Genomic DNA, 15612 nt, shown 5'->3' with positions numbered 1-15612 from the left:
AGAAGCAGGCTCATAGCGGAGGAGCCTGATGTGGGGCTCGATCCCATAACACCAGGATCACGCCCTGAGCCGAAGGCAGACACTTAACCGCTGTGTCACCCAGGCGCCCCTCCAAAATAAATCTTAATGGCTAAAACTGAGGTATGGACATGGCTGTGCTGCCTCTGGAGAGTCTAGGGGAGAATCGGTTTCCTTGCTTTTTCCCACATCTAGGGCTGAATTTCTTGGCTTGTGGTCCCTTCCTCTATCTCTATAACCAGTGGTGTAGCAACTTCTCTCTGATTCTGATTCTCTCTGCTTCTGTCACGTGGCTACCTTCTGTCTGTGGTCAAGTCTTCTGCATCCCTCTTACAGGGACATTTGTGATTATATATAAGGTTGACCCAGATAATCCAGGATAATTGCCCCATCTTGAGCTCCTTAATCACATCTTCAAGCCCCCCTTTTTCAAAGATGGTAACGTTTATAGATTCTAGGGATTAAGACCTACATATCTTTCAGGAGTCATTATTAGCCTGCTATACTGTATCCTAGCACCGTGGTGCCTTGGATCTTTATAGGGAGTTGAAACAGGGAACAGGAAATGTTTATTTCTGTGTCTACCTAGTTTTAGGGAGATAATTCTAATATCAGCTAATTATTCAGGAGCCAAAGAACAGAGAGTCTATGTCTGACTTTGTCAGCAGATGTAGGCAAAAGGGGAATGGTTTAGGTTTGCTCTTGTCACAGTCTTAGGGGACTTATGAAAAAGGGTAGACAGCAAGTCTTATCTAAGCCATGTGAGGAATGTTGGTTCATTGTAGTGAGCCATTTTCTAGAATACAAAAGGGTAGGAGATTTGAGGGGGATAAAAAGGTTGGGAGATTTCTTAACCATCACTGTCTTCCAGGAGCATAGAATTCAGGTGATGTTCAACACTGTCAGCACCTTCTCACTCTTAAATATTTTTTTGTAGATGCCCTCCCTGATCAAGTGCTGCCTTCCCATTATTCTCTGTCACAGTTTCCTCTTTATTTCTTTCTGGTATTTTCCATAGTCCATAATTATTTTGTGTATTTGTTTGCTTGTCTATCAAGACCATAAATGTCTTGAGGACAGGGAACATGGTTGTCTTATATTTGAAGAGCTTAGAACAATGTATCCTTATATCTTTAGAACATTTTTGTTGAATTGGCCAAAGAAGAAATACCAGATGGCCAATAAACTCAGGAAAAACTGTCTAGTAATTACCTCATTGGTAGTAAAAAAAAAAAAAAAAAAAAGCAAGGATGAAAATAACAAAAGAGAGTCAGAAATCCCAGACAGGAGGACCCACATGTTCTCAGAGACACACAGAGGTGTGTGTGTGAAATGTGAGTCACAGCTGGTGTGGGATGGGTTCTGAGTGGGGTGGGGTGAGGCTCCACAGCTAGTCAGAGACCAAACCCCAAGGGAGCTTGGGATTTATACTTCCTGTTTCTCTCAGTGCCCTGCATTCATTCATCCTTTCAACAAATATTTGTTGAATGTGTTTCATGTGCAGAATTAGTCTAGACTTTGGGGACACGGCAGGGAACAGAACAGACAAAAATAAGTCTGACAGTAAGTAGAAGTGGTTGAAATAAACAGTTCTGAGTATTAGGGAGAAGAGTAAAGCGGGAGAGTAAGATGTGGAATGTAGGCTTGTGATTTATAAAAGAGTGACCAGGAAAGGCCTCAGTGAGAATATACTATGTGCCAGGTGTAGAGTTGGTGGGGGGAAGGGGCCCTTAACCACACTTCTAGGAAGTGATATCCTGGAGAAGGGCATTCCAGGCAAGGGGCACAGCAAACACTCAGATCCTGAGGCATAAACTCACCTGTAAGATGGCCGGTGTGGTCCAAAGAGAGTGACAGAGGGTCTTACAGTTGTAGGCGATGAGATTACAGGAGTGGGGAGCAGCGTGCAGTTGTAGGGCCTTGTAAGCTTCTGTAAGGACTGTGGCTTTTCCACAGAGTGAAATGGGAAGCCATTGGAAGATTTTGATAAGAGGAGTGACATACTCTCTTTCATTTAACAAGATTATTTGGGCTGCTATGCGGAATGAGACAGGAAATGATCAAGACCTGATGCAGGAACACCCCCTAGGAGGCTGCTCAGTGATCCAGGGGAGAAAGGACAGTGGTAGCATGGATCAGGGAGGTCACAGTGATGATGGTGAGAAGTGGCTAGACTCTGGGTATATTCTGAAAGTGGGTCTGATGTGAGGTGAGAGAGAGAAGTCAACGATAAAACCAAGATTCATGGCAAGGATGGGGTTGCCATTTATTGAGATCTGGAAGAGTGCTAAATGAGCAGCTTTGGGAAGGAAGGTCAAGAGCTCTGTTTGGGACAAATTAAGTCCAAAATGCAGAAGTAATATTTTTTCAAAAGAGAATTCATTTCATAAATGTTCCTGTGAGCATTAGGAAACCATGGAACTGGCGGTCATCTCTGTCCAATGCGCTGCCTTAGTGGCTGACTAGTTGCATACCTTTCGAGACCTGTCATTGCTTTCTTTCCTGAACCTCCCACCTTCCTTGAGAATGTTTCTACCTCTCCTTCGTTGGGAGATAAGTACAATAGGAGAATTAGAAAATCCAAGTATATAATTGCTTTGGAAATAGTAACAGCAAAGTCCATCTGTTGAAATAACTCCTTTTCTTGACTTCTTGGGCATCCAGAAGAGCAGGTGAACTGTATTCAGAAGCTTAGGAAAGCCACCAGTTTGGGGAAAGGGCCACATCAGAATAGAGGCCCATGCTGTGGCGCCCAGGGCTCTGCAGTTGGGTCCACAGCTTGGCGTGTCTTTTTCCAATAAGTCAAGTGTTTAGCTTTGGCCCCAAACAGCCCTCCGCTGAGAAGTCATCCGGGCTGAGAAAGCAAGCAAAGGCTCTTTGCTCCAGATGTCATTGCCCTCACCTTCTCTGAAGCAATGACATTCATAACCTGGATCTTGGCCTCAACCTCTGAGTTCCCTTTCCACATTCCTAATCTTGGGCTACCCAACCTGAAAAGACACTCTTTAAGTCTTATGCCAGAGCGCCATGCATTCTGCTTCACTGCAGTCATTCCATGTAAATTAATTTTCCAGATAACTGAAGCTTAGCTATCCCCTGACATCAACTATATGAAGGAGAATTTTTCTGAGGATGCAGTGCACCTATTCTTACTGTCTCAACCGGAGTACGTGCAACAAAATCCAACTTTTCTGCCATAAGGCTGTCCTCTCACAAGTGATGATGTCCTCAGGCTCCCGTGAGGTATGGAGGGTCTGTGTCTGCTACACTTAATGATCTCAGCCTGCCATGTTTTTGAGGTGTGTATTTTCCTCTTAAAAAAGTGTTTTTGATGTTTTGCTGCATTATCTCTGCTGACATTTGTTGTTTACTCGCTGCTCATTTAACGTGCTGGAAAACACTGGAAAAACCATGTAATCAGAATTGTGCATGAATATTCTGTCCGAGAAGCTGGATTTAGTGCTAGAGGATCTCTGAGGTCTTTTTCAGCTTTATAACTGATTTTTGTGGCACTAGATTTCCTAAAAAATGGGCATAATTATGCATAGATAGCAAGCTTTTATTTGGAGACAACTCAGGGCATTTTTAACTTATTATCTAACTGTCAACTCAGCTCTTAGTGGCTGATACGTATATCTTCAGAAATGTGAGATAACATTTGTGCTGGAATTCTAAGATGGCCCCTTCGTGGTCACCCTGTGTCAGCTCCTTCTCTTGAGTTTGGGCAAGACCTGTGAGTATGAGGGGACAGCACTCCAGTGATTAGGTTACCTTATATGTTTGGCAAAGGTGAAGGAATTTTTGTTTTTTTAAATGTGAAGGGATTTTGAATATGTAATTAAAGTTTCCAATCAGCCAGCTTTAACTTCATGTAAAGGGAGATTGACCCAGGTCTGGCTTAATGAGGTGAGCCCTTTAAAAAAGGGTCTAGAGGGAAGAGGTTTTCTCCCCTGCCAGCCTTGAAGAAGCTAGCTGCCATGAGTTCTGCAGTTGCAAGGAAATTAATTTAGCCAACAACCATGTGAATCTGAAGGACCTTGAACCTCAGATGAGACCACAGCCCCCGCCAACGCCTTGACTGCAGTGTTGGGAAACCCTGAGCAGAGAGGACTCAGTTAAGCTAGGTCTGTACTTTCCACCCACGGGAGCTATGAGATAATAAATGGGTATTGTTTTAACCCGATAAATTTGTGACAGTTTATTATAGAGGAACAGAAAATAAAGACAGCATCCTAGCTGGATTTTGTGTTTAAAATAGTAAAAGAGCCTACTACACTTACCATGCATGGGTTCATACAAACTTAACCACTTTATTATAATGACCTCATCCTACTATGGATAATATCAATTCTGAGTTTTATTCAGTCCAGGAAATAAAACCCAAGAATTTATTAAGATTATACTTGTCCTCTTCTAAGCTTCAGTAAATAAAATCGGCAGGGTTATAGTGAGTGGTAAGTCCAAGCCAACCATTTCTCTATCACTGTTTTCACCCAGGAGAGAATCATAAGTTGTTTTTTTAAAAAAGATCTCACATTAAAAATAAATAAATAAATAAATAAATAAATAAATAAATAAATAAACTAAACTAAACTTGGTAGGAGGTGGGATCAAAAATTTTTTGCAGTGATGTTTTGTTGCTTACTTACAGATAAATGCAACAGAATCTAATGATGGTATGATACCTTACATATTTTTATGCTGTTTTTTTTTTTTAAGATTTTATTTATTTATTTGACAGAGAGAGAGACAGCCAGCGAGAGAGGGAACACAAGCAGGGGGAGTGGGAGAGGAAGAAGCAGGCTCCCAGCGGAGGAGCCTGATGTGGGACTCGATCCCAGGACTCTGGGATCACGCCCTGGGCTGAAGGCAGATGCTTAACGACTAAGCCACCCAGGCGCCCCCTATTTTTGTGCTTTATAAAACTTTTTAAAGCTTGTTACATAGGACCCTCAAGATATATGTCACTGCAACATGAGTTAATTAAATACAACCTGGCAGGCAAATAGTTTAGTTATTTATGGATTTCATTTCTAACATTTTAATTCCAGTATGGTTAACATACAGTGTTATATTGGTTTTCGGTGTACAGGATAGTGACTCAACAATTCCATTCATTCTGGATTTCATTTTAAAATATTATTTTTGTGTAGTCAGTATGATATAGTAAAAATCAGATCGCTCTCTCACACACCTGTCCTTCATTCATCTTGTTTTCTTCTTCAGCGTCGACTCTACCAGTTATCTGAGCATTCTTCTAGAGGAATTCTATGCTGTAATAACGAAATATTCAAATATGTATGCATAAATAAATGGTAGCTAACGCTCACAAAGTGTGATTAATTTAACTGATTTTCTGACATAAGGTATATCTGTATTCCTGATTATGGCGAATTATTACTTGAATATATTGATAAAATTGAGTTGTTAGTGTTTTGGGGGGGATTTTTCCATGTTTATTCATACAAGAAAGTTATTTGTCCTTTCCAGTCTTTATGGTCTGTCATCTTTTGGTATTGAGTTCATGAGAGTGTCCCAGAATAACTGAGGAAGAGAAAGACCTTCATCTTGCTCCATTCTGCAACAGCTTAAATAGGATTGTAATGATCTTTTCTTCGGAAATTTAAACGGCGTCACCTAGAAAAAAAATCCTTTGGGTTGATACCTTTCTGCAGCTAATTATTTGACAATCTTTGAATTTCATTCCAAAGTATTAGATTTTGCCAGGTATTTTGTCTTATGTTAATTTTCATAAACAATGTAAATTTTACTGGAAATTGATATATTTCACTGGAATTAAAAAAAATTATCAGGCTAGAGTTTTAGAGAGCATTCTTCTTCAAAGTTGTACCAATAGTCTCTCGCCCATTTGTAAATTTGGATGCATTTTTATCTTTTATGCTTCGATGTTCTTTTTGTTTGTTTGTTTTAGCAATAATAGCAACAAACAGCACTTGAGTTTATCAGCTGTACTGTTTTTGTCTTTTCTGAAAATAATAACGTCTAACACTCAGCTAAGTATTTACCATCAAGGGCTCAGCTATTTATACACATGATCTCTTCTCTTCGCAACAACCCTCCAGGGTAGATTTTTTAATAATCCTCAAGTTACACATGAGAGAATGGATTATTCAAGAGGCTAGTGGTGTTCCCTCCACTACTAAGTAGGGAAACTGAGACTCAGCTCCTCTCTCTCTGACTCCAGACCCTGAGCTTTTGATTTTACTTCCCTGCTTTTCTTCCTTAATTTTTTCTTCATGCTCTCCTGTAGTTACTTGGCACAACTTCTAACTTCTTGAGTTGAATGTTAACTTTCATTTTTTCTTGTTTATGAATGAATCTATTCATAGGTATAAATCTGCCTTCCAGTCCCACTTTCCCAGCATACATTTTGTTATGTGCAATTATCAATGTTTTTGGCTAATATTCTAAAATTGCATTATTTCTTTTTTTGAATAGAATTTAGAAGAATTTTCTTTTCCCAATGAGTAAGGTTTTTGATGTCGCTGTTTACATATTTGTAAATAATGTTAGTTGGATTGTGATAAAAATATATTTACTATTTCCATATTTGGCATTTACTGATTATCTAACATATAATTTGTTTTTATAAACACCCTATAGATTTCTAAAAGGCAGTGTATCGTCTGTGCATAAGTACGATAGTACCTATTAAATCCATTTTTAAATGTAGTTTGAATTCTATCCTTGGTCTGTCAAAGGTTATGATATAGGTGAACTGTTTCCCAAGAAAATTGACTTTCTGTGACTTTCTCTTTTTGTTTCCAACAACTCTTATATTATTTACATCAGTGTTATGCTATTTATTGACATAAAGCTCCATTATTACTATGGCTATCTTGTGGCTACATATTTTTTGGAAGTGTAAAATGATCCTCTCTTTTTCTTCCTAATTCTTTTAGTCTTAAACTTTGAATAATATTGTCAACTCTACTTTCTTGTTTAAATGTTTCTGTATATTTCTGTTTATTCTTTTGTTTTTAGCCTCTTTGATAGATAATTTAGAATATGGTGCTGGCAGATTGAATAGAGGTTGATTTTATTTTCATTAAATTTGAGAGTCTTTATTAAGAAAGATAAACACATTTATGGTTTCTGTTTATTTCTTGTATGTGTGATTTTCTATTCTAGTGTATGAGCCTATGACACGATTTCTCTTTTCTAATGAGAATTTTGACTTTTCTCTTATAGATTTTTTCCCAGTTGTTGTGCTCTTTATGTATTCAAATTTACACATAATGTTTTAAATTCCATTAGAAGACACGTTTAAGTTATTTTTTAAACAATCACACTTAGATTTATAGTTATCCAAAATATTAATGCCATAACAAAACAGTGTCTATTGGTTTTCCCTTGTAAGAACTGCATTGCTAGCTCTCCTGGTGGCACTGAAGTCTTGTGATGTGGAAAAATGGGGACATCAACTCTGAGTGGAAAGATGAATAAAAGAGTAAGACCCTGAAGTGGAACCAAATTTATTTTACTTCTGTTTCCCTTATTTTTATATGCATAAGAATGGCATATGATTTAAAATGCTATACTTACATGAGCCTTAAAAAGGTATCTCAATTAAAATATAATTAATATATAATAATTAATATATAAGATATTTTTCTTCCTTAGTGGAAACTAAAATAATGGTGTGTTTAGGATGGTGTCATAGATGAGAAGGAATCTTGTATATTTTTGAAAACACTTTTTCTGCCCAAAAAGGAAGGTTGAGATCATTGTTTCAACATCAGAAATCCTAAAAGAGGTAAGTAAGATTGGCCACGGCTCGCTGCGGAGAGGAGACTGCACCTGGTGACAGGCTGCTGGGGTGTGGGAGAGCTGGGGCCTCTGCAAGAGCCCCTGGGCCACACGCTGGGGCTGGAGCAAGGGGCTGACTCCTGGGCCGTTCCTGCCATTGATGGGGGTGTCATGATCTGTCAGCAGTTGGGACAGAGTAGCACTAAAGTGAGTCACACCCAAAGAGAAATTTCTCCTCTTCTCCTCTTGTGGAGCCCAGACAGATCTCATCCTTATGTCAGCGTGTCCCTAAATCTCTGCAGAAGAAAGCATTAGAAATACATGTCTAGGTGACCCGGGCGGCAATACCCAGTCAGCAAGGACCCCAGGAGGCACTGAGTCTTTTAAACCGCGCTCATGACAAGCAGATGTGGCGGGACTTGTGCTGGCCACAGGGACCTCTACCACACCACCCGGTTACTGGGACAACCTTCCTATTTCATCTGAGCCAGAGGCCTGCTTGATAGCACCTTACAGTTGCCAGGTTCGTAACCCAGCAGCTGAGAACAGAGACCAGAGGACAGAGATCAAGGGCCAGGATTGTCCACCTCTGTGCATTTTCTTCTTCGCGTTAGGAGAAGCTGTGGACTGAAAGTTGATTTTTCTCTTTGGCTCAGCCTCGATGGCAAGCACGTATCTTTCTGGTAGCTTTCAAGGGCATTCATGAGATGCCCCATGACAATAGCCATGACTGCTTCAAGTGCTGGGGGGGGCCCTCTGGGTGGTCTTTTCTGAATACTCTCTGTATCCAGCAAAACAGATCCCACTCGGTGCTATTCTCTGTGCTATCTCCAGCTTCTCCTCTCCAGATGCAAACTGCGGGAGGAGGTTGGTGGAACTCTTTCAGGGTCTTCCGGTGATTTTTCTTCTCTGGACTATTGGTTGCAAGCTGACCGATCCTTTGATCGGTCCCAAGTAAACTATAGCTTGATTGTTTTTTTTTTTAAATGTTAGCATACGGATGGCATCCTTCCTTAGTTTCCTACTGTGATGTAGGGCTTTCCTATTTTTATGTTTCTTTGGTCATTTCAGGGGGGAGCTGATAGACAATGGAGCAAGCCTTTGTTCTAGTTGTGTGTTTTGGGTGCTATTTTTTTTTCTTTTTGAACAGAAGTCTGGTCTTCCTGCATCTGTAGGACTTACAAAGAGAAACACTGTGAACATAAGTAGTTGACTATTTGGATCTGAGACCCTGGGGAGATGTGGGTGAGAAATGTATATTTGAGGGACATCAGCCTGTGGTGGCAGTCAGGTCACAGGAATAGCAGAGACTGCCTAGAGGAGGTTTCCGAAGCCTTGCAGATCATTGGTCCCTCTCCCAGATTCTAATTTAGCAGGCCTATGGGTCCCAAGAATCCACACTTTTTTTTTAAAGCTTCCAAATAAAGATTTCTAGAATTGGGTATTAAGAGAACTTATAAGACAACGCTCTCAGGATGGTCCTATTTTGATAAGAAAGCTTTATGTCTATTGCACATGGATATGTGGTAGGGATAGTGGCAGGGTAATCAACTGAAAAAGTGCTGGAGATTTTGAGAAGTCAATGTGAGGAAGTAGAAGGGATGCTGGTGGGAAATGGAAACAAAGCGAGAAGGCAGAGAAAGTTTGACACCAACGCACATGATCGTGCAACTTTCTCCGTCCTGCTCTGAAAGCTGAGGGTAGACACTGAGGTGATGAGTGGTTGGCGTAGTTGAGTTGGGTGAAGCAAGGGACAAGGGCAGGACACCGAGGGCTACAAGAATCTGCTGACGTCTGACCACAGCCTCCAACCATTCAATTTCCTGTGACCCTAACCTGTTCCCAGTACAGCTGCTCTGGACCTCAAAACCGCCAGTCCCTACTGCCACCTGTCCCTCTTCTCTCCGGCCATGTCCCACTCCCTCGTTAACCCAGAACCTAGGGACATACATCACTTCAGTCACTCTCTTGCCATGAGCCTGCAGGAAATTAAATAACTAGTTTAAGGTCAAACCACTAATAAATGGTGAGACTAAAATTTGAACTCAGGCCAGTCCAAGATTTTTGGTTTTTTGGGGTATTTTTGTCTTGTTTTATTTTAGACCACTACTTTCTATGACCGCTGTGGCGGGCATGGTGATGTCCCACCAGACCCTGTTTAATGAAGGACTCATGGCCCCCAGCTGGGAGTGCGATCAGCAGGCAGACTTCAGCTCTCAGGCCCCCCGGGGATGCCTCCACTGCAGAGCTCTGCCTCACCCAAGGGCACACCCCCCCTGAGCAGCATAATCCAGTGATGGATGGATGCAGGAGTATAGAGGCTGGGCCTTCTCAGCCCTGCTTGGGACTACTCTGAAGGAGCTTTCTGTCTCCAGAGCTCCCTGTGCGGTCAGCTGAGGCTGTCCTTGGGCCCACATCGCTGCTTACCTTGTCCTTCTCCCTTCCTGCTTCCTTCCCCTCCCTCCCTTGCACAGGTATTGATCCCAAAGGCGCTCCTTAATAAACATGCTCCATGTTAAATGCTCTTTCAGAGTCTGTTTTCCAAGGAACCCAGTGTACGACAGCCTCTCAAGGATACAAGAGCCAGACTTTCCTAGTACAGAAGTCCTATGACTTCCCACCTTTTCCGGAGACCCTCTGAAGTTTCCGAGAATTGTCAGGTCCGGATGAAGCTGGGTGTTCCTTCCCCTGATCACCGGGACCACATCTAGTCTAGTCTTTGGATTTCAGGTATATAGGGCTCAAGAGAGGTGGTTTAATCTGGGGCTCAGGGAGGCACATGGTCCGGGATTTGGGGAGAGGCTAGCCTGCTGCTTCAGTTTTACGGACTGTTTTCCCTTTCCTCCCTTGTCATCCTCCTGAGCTGAGTTGGGCTTGGAATTCCGAATCTTGATTGCCAGTTTTAGACAAGCGTCAAACGAGGCAACTGATTGAATTTTTAATGCTCACATCTGATGTGCCATTGCACTGTGATCTTACTGACTTAAAGGTAAAAACATGACCTGGGCCGAAGCAAGCAAATTTCAGGGCTTTTATTTCAGGTTCATTGTTTCCCTTGTATTTTATCAGTTAGAATAAACAGTCAAAACATGTTAAGAAAAAAAAAAATCAAGTCATCCATCAGAAAAGAAATTTGTTGGTTTTTCAATGTGATTAAGTATTATAGGAATATTAACAAAAATGACAAAAATCAATACTTGTACCTTGTATACAACACACAATTTTGTAACTTTGTCAGTTTCTCCCTTCACATGTTAATTATTCCTTTCAATCCATACAATCAGTATATAGAGTAACTAAGTATATGATTCAGGATATATTTCTTTATAATGGCTTGAAGATTTGTGGTGTTCGGTTTTCAATTAGGTATCTACGAAGATCTCATCTGTGCTAACCACTTCATTAGAAACAAATATTCAAAGTAATACTATGATGGAGATTTCAAACTATTTCGCAGGCAAAACAAAGTTTATATGTTAAAAAAGGAATCTAGTTCATCGAATTGGAATGTTGTGGCCTTCTAATCCAGCTGACGTACTCTTCAGTCAGCAGCAAATCGAAGCCCTATGTTATCAATGTCCGCTCAGGTCACTCTAAGTATATATGCTGTGTTACATTAAATAACCTTATTTAGGTCACTGCTTTAAACATTTTGTAGACTCAAGTACTTCTTAAAGTTTTCAGTTATTGATTTTCAAATCTTCTTTGTACGTATAAGCCTCTCAGAAGGCCAAGCATAATGGCGGCTCTGCCTAGCCGGTCTTTCTCTTTGATAACCACCTATCGTTACTCTACCAGCCTGTCAATAAGCATTTAATGAGCACCTGCTGTGGGGCTGCAGGCTCTACTGAGGTCTAGCGGCGAACACAAGATTAGGGTTGCCTGGAGAAGCCTACAACCAAGTTCGTGGTTTTCAGGAGAAGCCAGCATGGTTTCCTTAATTTCCTTGTTTATCAACAACAACAGCAACAATAAAGATGTTTTTTTAGGGGGTGGCATTGTCTTAAGCTGATAGAAAAAAAATAGCCCCCAGTAACTAATAAAAAAAATAATGACATGGTTTATATGGAATCCTGTCCGACTGTCTCAGAGGTTTGCATATCCATAGATCAGATTTACAACACAAAGCACTAGACCTGTTTCTTTAATTATTCGTACATTAAGTTAAGACGTGTTCTAATCTTTCATGTATTAAGAGTAAAATGTCAGGACATTTTTGTGGTTTCCTCTAACTAGTAAAACAGGAGGGAGGTTCTTCGTGAGGATTTCCAACCAAGCCATGTACAACCAATCTGATATAAATCCTTTTCTTGCCACTGGAAGGCTCCTGACAGCATGGAAGAAAAATTTTAAAAGTGACAATTACTACAGGCAGTAACATCACTAGTCATCTGAGCTATTTCATAACCAGTGGCCTGAAACTTTGGTAACCCTCCTCCCACACGTGAAAGCACTCAAATTATTTCGAATATAGGTATTCAACTGATGTATTTCTCAGATAAGACAAATTATCTGTAAGCCAGAAAAATAGGCTTAGGCATTGTAGAGTAAACCAAACATAACTATGAATTTTCACTCCTCTTTAAATAGAAAATTTGATAGACCAATCTCTCTCCTCCTTTTCCGATGGAAACGATTTTCCCAATAGTTTAAAGCTCTTATATTTGGCAGAAACCTCAGAAAACAGCTAGGTGAAACCTCCTTCCCAATTCGGGAGACGGTTCTAGGTCTCAGGTGGCAGACCTGTGCAGACCTTGAAGACATATTACTCTTCATACATAGGAATCACGTCACGAGGCATCAGTGTGAAATAGCTGTTTTTCATGTTTAGCTGTCAATCGTTACGTAAACTTTCCTACTTCCAACAGGTACACCTCTAACATTTGTAGGGTGAAGGGCGAGAGTAGAAATGGAAGAATCCCCTCCCTTTTTCTCCTACGTTGGCCTCTTTCGACACAGCGGGGAGCCCGCTGAACTTGCTGTCGGCTGGCTCTCTACCCCAGGAGCACCACGCTGGGAAGGAGCCCGTGAGCCTCAGTGGCTCACTTGAGGCTTGTTAGGCAGGGGATTCCGGGGCATGCTCTGAAGGGGGAGCCGAGATTCTATGGGTGGGGTGCACCAGACACAAAGTCCAAGTGGCAGGGTCCCAGGTGGCATTTATTTTCCTTCACTGTCTAAAATCCCACATGTTCCAATTTTTTAAACTTTCCACCTGAATAGTCAAGACTTTTTAAGTCGATTAGCCCATTTACCTAAGATTCCTCTGTAACATTCTTAAATGTCTGCAGTGATACTCACAGGACGATGAGATTAGCGGCTCTCGAGTGCTCCTGTAAGAGTTCGTTCAGGCGAACTTGGCGGTAACTCTGTGGACAACATTCAGATTTTGTTGAGGGCAGTTCTACCAGAATTACAGATGAGAATCTGTCTCCTTACCTCAAGTTATGGAGAAGTAGAAAAACCTCACTTAAAAAACAATTACAATTATTTCCTTCAGGTCTGGAAACTAATTTTTAAAAACTCACGAGAAATTCTAGAAATATAAAGAATAAGACCAGGTGCTTGTTGTGCTAGATTATTAAATTCTAAGGGAAAAAAACAAGCGAGCAGGAAACATGGATAATAGTAAAGAGAAGGTGAGAACGGTCAGATCTGGGAACAGGTTTGAGGTGGAAGAAGTAATCTTGATAGCAATTTGATATCCTAAGAACATAAATTATATCCTAGTCTACGTTGTTTAGGCTCTTCGAATATTTTATCAGCACAAGGGACTGGTTTCAACTAAAAAGTCATCCAAGACTCACCTGGAAAAATAACTACATCGACAATTTTGCAGTGATGACAATAATACTTACTGTGTTTCATTGGTTCAGAAACCAAGGCTTAGATGTATGATTTGCTCAATTATGTGAACAATCTTTGTTAAAAAAAATGAGAGAGAGGCAAACCAAAAAGCAGACTCTTTATAGAGAATAAACTGAGGGTTGCTGGAGGGAGGTAGGTGGGTGGGGCATGGGCAAAGTGTGTGATGGGCTCTAAGGAGGGCACTTGTGAGGAGCACCGGGAGTTGTATGGAAGTGATGAATCACTAAATTCTACACCTGAAACTGATAACATACTGTATGTTAAGTAACTGGAATTTAAATTAAAATGTGAAATTAGGGGCACCTGCGTGGCTCCGCTGATATAACGACTCTTGATTTGGGCTCAGCTCAAGATCTCAGGGCCGTGAGATCGAGCCCCACACTGGGCTCTGTGCTGAGCATGGAGCCTGCTTAAGATTCGCTCTCTCCCTCTGCCCTTCTGCCAGCTCTCTCTCTCCCTCTCTTAAAAAAAAAAAAAAAAAAGTCTTCCCAACCTCCCCAGTAAACCAACAAGCAAGCAAACAAACAAAGAACTGGGCAGTTTATTATACACAGTTCATAAATCTTAGCTCAGTATTTTCTCCACTAAATTTGAAAGGCTTTAGTATCTCTTGTTCTAAATTGTTTCAAGTTCAGCTCCTAATGTTTTTTGTTTTTTTATTTATTATATCCCTCCTACAACTTGTGCCTAATCCAACTTTCATAATCATTGTTCCAATTACGTATTTTCCCAGATCACTTTGTTAGTTTTCATAACCTCATCAGGTTAAAATTCTTTGTTACTGTGTTGAATTGTGAGTCAATTACCTTTATCTACTTTGCACATATATTGACTTAACTTAAATTATTTTAGACCCATGGATCTGTCTCCTGTTCTATAAAATTAAATTTGAAAGGAGACTTCACAATATATATCAATAATCTGGGGTTTTTTAAAAATCTTTTAAAAAAAGAATTGATTTCATATTAAGAAATGAAAACCAGTTTCTAAATTCTCCGAACCAGTAATATGATTGAAAAGCATTTGAAAAATGCAGAAACCCTAGATCCTGAATAATGAAATTCTATAACGGATACATTACTCCTTGATCTTTGAATCAAGCACTGTTTTCTTTTTCAGCTAGTTAGACAGTAAAGTAAAAATTAAGGAAGACAAGCCCTTACCTTTTCCTTGACCGCTTCCAGCTCTGCATCTGTAATTTTCCACGGGGTTTCTCTCTTTAATTTCTCAGCAGTTGTTAAATCTTTGCAGCTTTCATGGAGACGATATGGTTCAATCATCTCTTCAAAGACTTTCCAGCTGAAATTGGAATTATAAAGGAGGGCTCACAGTGGGAAACTAGCTCATTATTTCAGAGATACTCCAGGTATGACTGGCTCTCTGGCTGCAGAATCAGAGCTGAATGTCATGCAAATCTTTTAAGAATTATCTTTGCAGGGGACTTACTGTGAGTAAAGCCATGGATATAGTATTGCCTCCCTACGCAAGGAAAGGCCTTGACATGTTGAAGCCTTGTTAGCCTGCTGTGTATTAGATCCTCAATATAAACGCACCAACACACAGGTAGTAATTATTCTGCAGATACATTTTCGACACGATATAGTCAAAGGCACCATTGTAATGGAGACACTTTAGCCCATAAATAAATTTCCACGCGCTTAAATGAGTTTCCATCTGCTTGTTGGACAGACAGGAGACATTCACGAATTAATGTGGAAGATGAACTAGGTTGCTTGGGACGGGAGTTGGCTAGGCCTGCCCTCTCCTTTAGTCCACATGGCCCACCCCGTGCTGGCGGGGGCCATCGGTGGGCTGCTAGAAGAATAGCAAATTCAATGGTTATAGAGCAATTTGGATGTTTGCTGCAAAAAAAGCAGCCTTTGTCCTTCTGATGACTACTGTTGCTGCCTGAGATTTTTAAATGACTATTTTTCAGGTGCGTGTTAGAGGAAAGAACAA

General features: G+C 40.6%; 1 protein-coding gene across 4 annotated transcripts in view; it reads right to left on the bottom strand.

Moving 5' to 3' along the window:
• Positions 1–5045: 5045 nt before the first annotated feature.
• The window catches only part of SLC12A1 (solute carrier family 12 member 1), a 90935-nt gene continuing 80368 nt past the window's right edge, over positions 5046–15612 (bottom strand). For 3 of the 4 annotated variants that reach the window (XM_026518433.4, XM_026518431.4, XM_026518432.4), the window contains exons 25-27: positions 14817–14952; positions 13087–13154; positions 10786–12115 (exon numbers count right to left, since the gene is read on the bottom strand). In XM_026518433.4, coding sequence (XP_026374218.3) covers positions 11980–12115; positions 13087–13154; positions 14817–14952 — 340 coding nt within the window. In that variant the 3' untranslated portion in view covers positions 10786–11979. Of the gene's footprint in view, positions 5656–10785; positions 12116–13086; positions 13155–14816; positions 14953–15612 lie in introns of those variants that run through there. The other variant, XM_057306291.1, reaches the window with a different exon arrangement.

Source organism: Ursus arctos, unplaced genomic scaffold (assembly GCF_023065955.2).
Source record: "Ursus arctos isolate Adak ecotype North America unplaced genomic scaffold, UrsArc2.0 scaffold_36, whole genome shotgun sequence".
Lineage (NCBI taxonomy): Eukaryota > Metazoa > Chordata > Mammalia > Carnivora > Ursidae > Ursus > Ursus arctos.
Note: the sequence above shows the minus strand (reverse complement) of the source record. Positions and strands in the feature narration are given on the sequence as shown.